Here is an 11,820-nt window from a genome sequence, read left to right as displayed (position 1 = left end):
CAGTATATATACAGATTGACAGATTTTGATGCTTGTGTTGTGTTGAGCCTGTGCCTTCCATCTACATTATCAAGAGCCTTGACAGATAAAGTGAAGAATAGGATGGGAAATAATCAGGACCGAAAAAAAGCACTACTGGAGGTTTTGGGGATTGCATCTGTCAATCCAGGAAAGTTAGCAGAGGTGGCAATGACAAAAGGAGAACATCCCGCAGCTTTTGCACATAGGTTACTGGAAGCTTTCACGACGTACAGTGGTAACCCTGACATCATGACTGAGGATATTGGCTATAAATATGCTTTGATCAACAAGAGTGATCCCCAGACTCGCTCTGCCATAGAAATGTTTGTGACTCATCTCTCAGGCTATGACGAAATTATTGCTAAAATGACACAATTTTACAACAATCAAGCCACTTCTAAGAAATCACACCCCGCTACAGTTGTAGGATGTAAGCTTGCCCAGCAGAACAGGAGACAAAGAGGGCCAGAAACCAGTTCGTCTAGTTGGCAACACAGAGGTAATGGCTTCAGGAGAAGCAATCCAGTGGGTGTAATATGCTATTCATGTGGAGAAGATGGGCACATTGCAAGACACTGCCCTGGTAGTGGGGGAAGGTATGAACACTATGTTTGTTATGCATGTGGAGAACAGGGTCACATTGCAAGACATTGCCAAGACAGAGTGGGAAGACATCAAGGCATTGACTGTCATTCATGTGGAAAAGAGGGACACATAGCAAGGAACTGCAGAAATCAGACCAGATCAGAAAAACGGAATGTTGTTTGTTTTTCTTGTGGAAAGAGTGGACACATAGCCAGAAGTTGTAACTCTTCACAGACAACAAGGGACAACTATCAAGAACTATTTCACAAAGTACACACTGGGCTAAAACGCCTTATTTCCGGAGATCTTAATAACGTGAGACTACCTGATATTTAGACTTTCCGGAAAAATCCGGACAGAAACACGCTGGAAACGTTAGTCTCAATTCCCATATCCGGAGCATGTTTTGACTCCGGAATGGGACTGTGTCACACGCGACAAGTCCGGACCCCGGATACTCACCAGAAATCGCCCGTGTATCTAATATTCTGCACGGAAACGCTCCTGACAGTCATCGTTTCCGTGGGTGTTTAACTCCGTATACCCACAGCATGGCCCGGGCCGCGCGCACGGCGCGATCCAAAAAGCTTCAGGACCCGAATGTCTATTGGCATTTATCTCATGCCTGTTTTAAATAGTATATTATGTTTAACATTGCAGTATTTAAATAATATATCGGCATGTATCAACCCTTTTATCATATAAAACATTTTATCTTTTAAATCTTAATCTTCAATTATCCATGTTGAAGTTGTAATGAAGCACCATTTGGCCAAAGTCTACCATGTAAACAGTAAATCCTCCTTCTTAACCTAAGTAAGTTGCTCAAGTGACTACGGTTAGGATATTCATGACCCATCTATAACCTCTATGACTGATTGGTACTAAGTTACACACTATGACAACAAAAACAATATTATTTAATTTTTTTTATTTTAATTCTCAACATAGGCCTCTTTTTGGGCTGGAGGGCTCCTTGTAGAGAAGTGGCCCCTCTCTGTCACTCGCCGCCTGGTATGACCCGGCTTGACGTCCCTCCGGCCATTGCTTTCGAGCGCCTGCTGGCTGCGCAGGGTGAGACGGCTCAGCCGAGCGCACCTTCACCTGGGAGGCAGGACGTTGATTTTAAGCTTGTCCTCTTCATCACTCTCAGACATGAAGCTGGCGTCTGCCTCCTTGAAGAACAGGTGTTCTTCTGGTGCCAGCAGATCCCGCGCCGCCAGCAGGCGTTTCTGGAAAAGCTGCAAAAGAAAGAGGCATAGTGTCAAGCAACGTCAAGACCAAATAGTTACTAGAGTAGACTCAGTTTACATGAAAGCCTAGTGTGGATGAAAATTGACTCCTTTTCAGATGGGGTGATATTTTTTTTATTTCACTTAATGCCACGTACCCGCTCTCACCTGCTTCGGAGAAGTTTTTTTCTCCTCACTTCCTCTGTCCTCCCCACCAGGTCCATTTTCCGCTGACTTTTTAAGTTTTCAAAGTACCTGTTGCAGGCTCCTGTTTGAAACAAACCAATGAATAAAACAGAAGAATACAATAACCTCTCTCTCAACATCAGCAAAACTAAGTTATGTTAGTTGTGGTGCGGTGTCAGTGCCCAGTCCGACTCTGTTGTACTGTGCATCTCACAATAAAAGACTTGACTACATAGCACAGAAAAACAAATAATTGCAAAGTTATAGATGTTTCACAGTAACAGTATCTTACTTCTTATTAGGCTCTCCTTTCCCCAGTTCTCCCCCGAATCCACAAGGGTCTGAATGGCCGCACGAGTCACCTCCTCATTGTGAGACGGCTTGAAACTGAACAACAATAAAATACAGTAATGTGCACAGGCAATAAGTTAGAAAAGTTTGTATGAATGAAACAGACCTATGTATAAGTGCATTGAAGATCAATTCATTTTAAGCGCAATGCAATTACATGATGAGGGGAAAAGTGTACGTTGATGCTCAATCTATTACATTTATGTCCAAATAATCCCACCCCTTCACAACAACTGTCTTTTTGTACCTGAATCATGCATGAACCCAACAGAATACTGTACAAGGATTTAAACAGAGCAATGGAACAGAATTTGGAGTAGCTATGTCTGGAGGATAAAGAATCAAGAATACCCATGAACAGTAAACCCTGCTTTTAAGTGAAGCATGGTGATGGCAGGCAGATGGACAGGTGTCGCTCTAGGGCTATTTTAATTCCTCTGGCACTGTGATTCAGTAGCATGTGGGATGAGAAGATTTATTCATTAAATTATTTGGATATTTAAGAGGCATCATGCTGTCCTTAGAAATCTATCTAACTGTAAAGTTAGTCAACTGGATACATTTTCTAAAATGCTGCCATGTTCAAACTAATAGCTCTGAAATTGAACTTACAAATCCTGAGGACCAACTTGCCACTGCAGAGACTCGCCCAGACTGCGATGTATTCGCCTCACTCGTGTGTGGGCATGGAAGTGCATGGTTTCTTACAAAGGAATCATGATTTAGTCTATAGTGTTTAATAAGCAAACCTCGATTCCTTGTTGCGTATCCGCAGACCTTGCACTGCCACTGCATTTAAAATCTGCAAGAAAAAAAAGAAAGAGAGAAAGAGTCACAAAGTGTGAAAAATAAAAAAAAAATTAAAAAAAAAAAAATCTTCAGCCAGATATTTCTTAAGGGCTACATTTTGTGAGAAATCGTTGGTGATTGTTCACATCAATTCTACAGGCATCCTCGGATTTGTATAATTAAAGTAATACAAATAATGAATACGATAATATTTGTATCATAGTTTTCATTAAATTGATTGAATATGTACGGTTACTGTTATTCCGAATATTAAACTGACGAATAAGTTAGGGCTGCCAACATTTAACAATCCAATGCCTTAACAATCAGGCAAAAAAAAAAAAACTGGGAAATGTTGGTTGTGCTAACATATTCGTCGGTTTAATATTCGGAACAAGTTACAGTTACCGTACATATTCAATCAATTTAATGAAAGCTATGATACTAATATTATCGTATTCATTATTTGTATGACTATAATGATAAAAATCCGAGGATGTCTGTAGAATGACTGAGCGCCCTTAGCAAGCTAGCAAAATACATTCCCTCCCCTCTAACAGGCTATCATGTCATGTATCATGACACTACATTAAATGGGAAGACCGGTCAAGAGAACCAGCTTTTGGAAACAGCGACATTTCAACACAAAATATTATATTCTACTCAATCATTATTATATGTATGATATAGACCACACAAAGTACATGATGGTTGTTCCGAATATTAAACTGACGTGTGTAAGCACTACCAACATTTCCCGGTTGTTTTTTTCGGATTGTTAACGGTTCTGACTGAGCGCCCTTAGCAAGCTAGCAAAAATATTTATTACAGTAACTTTACAAGACCGGCAAGCAAATTAGTGAACGACATATATGTATATATGGGTGGCTAAAACAGCCCTAACGAAACAGCGAAAACTATATCGCGTTAAACCCCTAGTTAATGACTTGCTAGCTACCTTAGCTCGCTATCTTATTAAGCTAGCCTAAAACTATTTGACCAACTGCACATTAAACCACGCTTGCTTTAGTTGTACTGTCTCAACATTAGACCAAAGAAGCCAGATATAATAGTCATCTTAATTTACACCACTCAGACTGACACCATAGCATCTTACCTTCAGCGAAATGTTGACTGCTCTGGGGATTTGCCAACGGTCAATTCCTTGAAGAGTGAGTCTTGAAACCCCGTAGAAAGCACTCTGAATGCGTTGATCCAATGGATGCGATAGGAGGACTCTGGCGCATGGGGTCAGTGTTGCCAACTTTTCTGTGAGGAAAGTAGCTGTAAGCTCTCTGAAAAGTCGCCAGAAGTCGCTAGATGACGTAATCAACTAATTTGCATAATATGTAAATAAGCTGCGGATGCGCACAATATGCAATTCTGACGGGGTAACACTAATATTTTTCCCGCGAATACAAAGTTCTAATATGTTGCTGTTAATTCGTCAGACTGCACTATGTGAGTGGAGAGGAGACCATGACAGCCCTCGCTGTTCTCAGCTCTCGTGAGATCAGTTGTAACATGAACTGCAGAACAGGATATGTGAGATGCTTTTTCAGTGCTTTGTCAACACAAAAATCCACCAAATGACAAAAAAAAAAGTCGCTAGATTTGTCGCTAGTCGCTTTTTGCTAAAAAAGTCGCCAAGGGGGTCTGAAAAGTCGCCAGATATAGAGACAAAGTCGCTAAGTTGGCAACACTGCATGGGGTTCATAATTTGAAATATCTAGTCACCAGATCTCCGGAAACTTGCATTCACATATCCGGAGCCAGAAATCATCAATATTTTCCCGGATTTTTAATTAGTCCGGATATGACCAAAATCTACTCCGGAGATGTGCTTTGTCATTGGAAATTTCCTAACACAAGATCTCCGGATTTCAGCCTATTTTGCCCAGTGACATAGTCTACAGAGTCAACTGACATTGCATCAAGACAATAGACCACAAGAGGAACCTATTAACACCTGGCCAGACAAATCACTGCTTGAAGAGAATGGCTGTTACTCAGACACAAGCAGCCAAAACATTGGGATTCCAAATGATGCTGATAGTAGCACACTTTGAAAATGTGTGCTGTATCAAAAAGGGGGGGGAGTTTATATTTGTAATCCTGTTTTTATGTTGTGTTTTGATTATGTTTGTGTTGTTGATACATGTTGGATGTGTGGAAATTCTTGTCGGGAAAGGGGGGGGCAACATTATTTCTTTTCTTTTATATAAAATTTCAGACACCAGATGACTAACCCAATGTAAAGGGATACCACTTGTGGAAATGGAACCTGTGGGACCGGAGTCCATTTGGGTGACCAGAGGCTTGAGGTGTGGACAAGGGCCACCACAAAGCATAACTGGGACCAACAAGAAAAATCCAGACGGCCACCACACAACAGGTTTCTACAGACCAGGAATCCAAAGGACCTGAGACCATACACAAGCCCAGAGATGTACCCTAAGAGATTGACTGATGGAATGAAATTGACCACAACTGATGAAGACAATAAAGAAAGCAACCCAATGGACAATCAAAGATCTCAACACTTTTCAGAGCTTCATCTGCTGAAAGGTGAAAGGCACACTCAATAGAGTGCATGGACAAGAAAGACAATGAGAGAATCAGAGAGCGTCTTCTCTGAAATTTGATAAAGTGATTTTCCCCAGGACAAATATGCATATCCACCACTGGGTGCATATCCTTACCCGAACGAACCCACAAAACACAGACACACACACACACACACACGAACAAACACGAAAAGATGAAAAGAAGATGTATGCTTTGATGTTTGATAACAATTGGGACCATTTACATTTATATTTACTTGTGTTTAGGATGTCAGATGCCTTTGTGTTTTGCTCAATTATCTTAGACTGTCTCCTTGGCTGTGGTGGTTCTCAAATGCTTCTCCAAACCCGATAAAAGATATTTATCTTATAGTATCAAATTACAGAATGACCCCCTGATAAGTTACCTATTAGGGCTGGGAGATGACCAGTGTATGCGAGGGTGATGAGTCCAATGACGGGTAAGACTCCCTAATGGCCACAGAGGGGGCAACCTAAGGCAGGACATCACCCGCCACTGGACAACTCTGTGAAAGATGTGACTCTGAGAAAGAAAGTTGATTTGATGCTATGTATGGCTTCATAGCATCAAGGGGTGGACTGTAAGATTCATGATCAAGCAGCTGCTGTGACCACCAGCAGAATATCCAAAAGGGTTATCTTATCATGGTCACAAAGGAATAGTCCCCACACTGGTATTGCTCAGACACCTGGGGTCAGGAAGCAAACTGAGGTGTGAGTGACTGCAATTAATCAAAGTATGGGAATGGGGGAGGCCATTGAGAACCATCTCAGACAGAGAAACCAGATTATCATATACCACAACAAAAGGTTGTCAGACCTGTTTGCATTACAAGCCTAGCTCATTTACATTAGAGGCCTAGGAGTGGTCTTAAAACAGTATATATGCCTAGAATTGTGAATGCTTGTTATTCAGTCCTACACTGCTGAATCCGGAGTAAGGCTGCTTCGTCACTGCACATTATTGGAATAAAGATTGCTGCATCGGAAACAAAGAAACCTCCTTCATTTCTTACAAACTCTACAGCTCATGGGTGTTTAAATTAGACACAAGCATCATCAACACCTTCCGAACTTAGCAGAAGTCCTAACCACAACCACAAATTAGCCATATCACCCAATTGCAATGTTGAGATGGCCAAAGTGCTTGGGGATTAGGTTCTGTTGTGTTCTTTCTAACAACTGGGTGGATGACTAAAAAAATAGTCACGGTTTGAAAAAAAAATTGTAACTGCAACTGACCAGTTTTATTTGTCTGCACAGGGTAGAGCCAAAAAGCTAACATGCTAATAAAATACAGCACCCATTTATTGGGTATTATTATTATTTTTTTTAAATGTGAATATTGGCTAAAGACCTAAATTATATGTGTTTAATGTGTGGGTTAGTTGTCTTCCCCTTGGAAAGTACTTCACAAAACAATCTTCACCACACACACACACACACACACACAACACACGCACACGCACACGCACAGACACACACACACACACACTCACTCACTCACTCACTCACTCACTCACTCACTCACACACCATTTTTTATTTAAGTTGAAACAGAACTAGACTATTAAAGGTTTGAGGTCTCTTTATCTGTGTGAGGTGTGAAGATTGCGAGGTGAAAGGCACCGCTCATGTTAAAATATGTAGTTTTCATGGGTGTGTGTCAATATAGTCATGTCTTCAAACACCACACACTCCAAAATTGACAACTTTATTCTTTCAGATTTCCGTTAGTGTATGCACTTGCCCTTTAGTCAAGACAGTTGTGAGAGTCTATGTGTGTTCTGCACGACAGAGCACTGTGCTGCTGTATGTATATTTGAATAAGTGAGTGAAAATGAAACTGAAATGGTAGAATATAGTTACAAAATTGTGGTTTGATGGTCTTTGTCAGTAAAGTAGACCTGTGTCTCTGCGTGTGTGAAAGGCGCTAACAAGCTACTAAGCTATGAACCTATGAACCTATAGTAATTCTCGGGAAATTGTGTTTTGCAGCTGATCTTAATAAAGAGCCTGTGAATATTGCTGTTCCAATACTAAAAACAGTGACCTTACCAAAGCATAGAGGTCCATCTCCACAATGTCAGCTAAATGTTTTCTCTGAGAAGTGATGAGTATATACTAGATATATACAATATACGTATATACAGTATATGTAGTTTGCTCTACATTTTAACATTTTACCCTTTAATTCATACACACACACACACACACACACTTTTTTACCCTTTCATATACACATAACAGATCATTTACAGTTTATATCATGTATCGTCATACAATGCAATAGTGTACTTAAAAAATGTTTTAATAATCAATGCTTCAACACTACAGAGGAAACTGCGTTAAAGAAGGTTGCATGTAAAATTCAATTCACTTCTGTTGGTAAAAACCTCAGAATGTCATGTTCACACCTATGTTAAGTATAATGAATGTGCTGCTAAAATATCATTTAGACAAACTGACATTTCCCTCTAAATCAAGTGTGATTTTCAGGATAGCTCTTTGTCAAGCTTGTTGGTATTCATTGCTTTTTCAGACCTGGAAAGAAGAGAGCAAGTTTTATTTTGTTTAATATAAATATTAGTTTAATCTAAACATTAGTAATGTATTCAGTAATTCAATGAATCCCATATGACATTAATGTGTTGGATCATTTGCAATACTTTTATAAAATATAACCGTTAATATGAGATACTACTAAGGTTAGTTCACATGGTATAAGAGATCTTAAAGTTGGACATATGGGGCCCTATTTTGAGGACGATAATGACTGGCGGGAACAGAAGTGCATGTGCACAGTTGCTCATGCGATAACGCAAACAGTAAAGGTTTTGCTCATGGGATGAAGCCAACAGTAAAGGTGTTGCTCATGCAATAAAGCGAGCGGTAAAGGTGATCAAAGGCACCAAGTGGACAGTGCTAGGCCAAAGTTAATTAACGACAGGTTTGGTTATAGTTCACCAAGAGTATTGTCGAGCAATCCCTTTAAAATGTATTTGTGTCAAACGAGATTACAATGTAGGACAATGTGGACGGTTTTACAAGGAGTAAACTGTAGTGCTTCTTTTGTGGTTCCAAACAAATGAATTAGTTGAAACATAATGGTATCTTGTCAGAACTGAAAATGCACTAACACATCCCACGCCCATATTCAAAAATCCAGGCCTTGGCAGACAATTTAGTTTATCTCAACAACCTGCCATTTCCGCCAGCTGATATGATCCTCAAAATAGGGGCCATGATTTCTTTCAGATCGTACCTTTTATAATTTTTGCCACCCATCGCGCGTTTGGGTCAGTGCAATACTGCTTGGCATCTTTGGTGATAAAACTGCAAATAATGATGATAATGACCTACTTTTTTACTTACATCACAACAACAGTTAAATGGGTAAATGATTCAACCATAGTTTCATTAGATGCCTTCTTATGTGTGATGTCTGATATGCCATAACATGTCTAATATGATATGGAAAACACGTTCAGTCTTGTACTCACACGATGGCCTCCTTGCATGGGGGCAGTGCATGTTGGAGCTTAAACTTCACAAAATTGCGGATGAGAGCACGGGAAACGTCCTTGCAGCATGAAGTAGTCACCTTGGTTGGCGTGCGGTCTGGAAGAAAACACTACACTTGGCTATAGGGATTGAGATTCAGATGTGGGACACATTCTTTGTCGAGGAAAAAAAAAACACATCAACCAGAGCAAGACAAACCATTCAATAGACAGCGATAGTGAGACCAACGCATGGGTGGGAGAGCAGGACTCAAGTGAGCAGAGCCATTGAGGAAAGAGTGTTAGAGAGAACAAGAGAGACATCATACAGAAACACATATACAACCGCTCACACAGACCTTAAACATTGCACAATTTATCTTCAGATATGACCATAGATAAGTATGTTCAGAAGGGATTACTAGACACAAAACAGTGCAAGATAAATCGCGCTCATCCTTGGATGAAACAGTATCCGCTCATAACACGCTGCTCTGAAACTACAAAGACGCTCATTCGACACACTGACTGACTGACCAGAAGACAGTAATTGTCCATCACTGAGTTAGGTACTTACACTGGGGCAGTGCCATGACAGCGAGAAACATTGCACCCACCACGGCGATCACCAACGTGTACCTCATTGTGCTCTTTCACCAGCAAGTTCCAGATGAGCACAGGAAGGGTCTGTGTCAAAGTATTTAAGGTCTTAACCTCCAGACCGTTATGACCTCACTCACAGAGGAAGCAGGGCTATGACACCTCCCCCTGAACCACATTATGAAGCTAACATTTTGGTCTGTTACATCAAAAGCATAAAACATGCACTTGCAATTCATTAGCATGCATACATAGCAACGGTAGCATGGCTAACAGGGCTAGAAATAAAAGTTTGTCTTTCCTTCTTCAATAGGCCAGTAAAGGCCCCTGGGAATGGGACTTGAAATCTACATCTGTCAATGTCCCAGACAGTTTAGATAGGCAGGTGACCCTCTATTGGTTGTTAGGTCAAACTGTCTGTCAAGATTATATGAAAGTGAAAGTGTGTAAATAAGACATGAACACGTTTTTTTCTTCACAGACATTGAAAAAGAGCCTTCAAAAGGCTGCCATTGTCACTCATCTATGCATTTTGGAGTGGGGACATTCAACGGTATCGTCTCACAGTTGCATTCAGTTCCTCCTTGTTTTACCAATAAATTGCTGAATCAATTCAGTAGACACCTTACCCCAGTTAAAATGCATATTGTATAAAAACTGTAGGCCTACATCCTTTCATTTCCACCAAGAGTTCAGTTCATATATTCCATAATCCTTCTTGTACAAGGGCGACATGATTTGTTTGTTTAAAAAAAAATAATGCACACACGTCTCATTACCTTGTATACTTTACACTTTACTATACTTGACACACATTCACGATATGAGTAGACTATGTGAACTAAATTATGGCTACTTTTGCATTGCTTTGATACAAAATGCAATCAATGACCACCTCTTCTGAAATTCATACCTGTCTCAGTTAATGTTCACCACCAGCAGAACTCTGTGCAACTACAGCATTTTTGGCAGACATTTAGATAGTCTGTTCAAAACAATGAACTTTCAGTTCAAAACTGGACACAATCTCAATCACTGTAGATGCAGAAAATGCTGTATTTTGACAGACAAAAGGAACTACACACTTGAAATAAGACAGATGATTCTTTTTGATGATTGCATTTTTTGGAAACTTTTCTAATTTGATTAGTTTGTATGCAGTCTTGTTACTAACTATACAAAAAGCTGATACAGCATTGGCATTGAAATGAGCATGTATAAATGAAATAAAACAACAGATGTTTTCACTATTACTGCTGTGTCGTGGTCTATCCATGTATGTGGTGTCATACATATTTATTTTCTCTAGCAATGCAAACCTCAAGTATGCAATAATCTGAAACTGCACTGTGTCTTTGGCTGGTGGCTATGAGAGGTGTGATATTTGCAAGGTGCACAAAGCTATGCAAAGGCTCAGCTTTTGATGAAACATGATGTTGGGCTTTTGGGGTATGTGCCTTGGGTCACGTATGCATACACCACACACGGCTGATGAGATTCATGACTCAAATCTTCATCACTTTTCTACTTTATGTGTTTGCTTGTTCTTTCATCAACAACATGTAAACATTTATGTATATCTCCCAGACATACAGTGTGAACTCTTGGGGGTCACAGGCCTGTTTTAATTTTTTAGGAAGTCTCACATGCCTTGATGTTTTGGTATATTTACCCTAACTAAAAGTATTGATGCACAAGTGGCATATATGATTATATTCTAGAAGACATCAGCAATAGTAACTTGAGAGTAAAGAGAATGTAGTAAAATACAATTTTATTTAAATCAAATGTGAACACACCTTTTCAAAAACCTTCATTTAGAAGTGCTCAGAACATTGTAAAGATTTGGGGCAGAGACTTTTTAACTATGAACTTAAAGGACAGCCTTTTGAGAGTTAACATCTTTATACTGCTTTTAGACACAGATAACAGTACTGTCCATTTGTACACAAGACCAGTTGCACAT

At 39.9% G+C, this 11,820-nt stretch overlaps 1 protein-coding gene across 1 annotated transcript; it reads right to left on the bottom strand.

Moving 5' to 3' along the window:
- Positions 1-8,246: 8,246 nt before the first annotated feature.
- Positions 8,247-9,898, bottom strand: LOC308377975 (C-C motif chemokine 4-like; the record flags this gene model as incomplete). Its single annotated transcript, XM_080854763.1, is given in 5 exon segments — positions 8,247-8,295; positions 8,951-9,024; positions 9,027-9,087; positions 9,255-9,372; positions 9,832-9,898. Coding segments are annotated over 5 exon segments (369 nt in total).
- Between the last annotated feature and the right edge of the window lie 1,922 nt (positions 9,899-11,820).

The sequence above is a fragment of the Sprattus sprattus genome, assembly GCF_963457725.1.
Source record: "Sprattus sprattus genome assembly, chromosome: 17".
Lineage (NCBI taxonomy): Eukaryota > Metazoa > Chordata > Actinopteri > Clupeiformes > Clupeidae > Sprattus > Sprattus sprattus.
The sequence above is the reverse complement of the archived record's forward strand: the minus strand, read 5'-3'. Positions and strand labels throughout refer to the sequence as shown.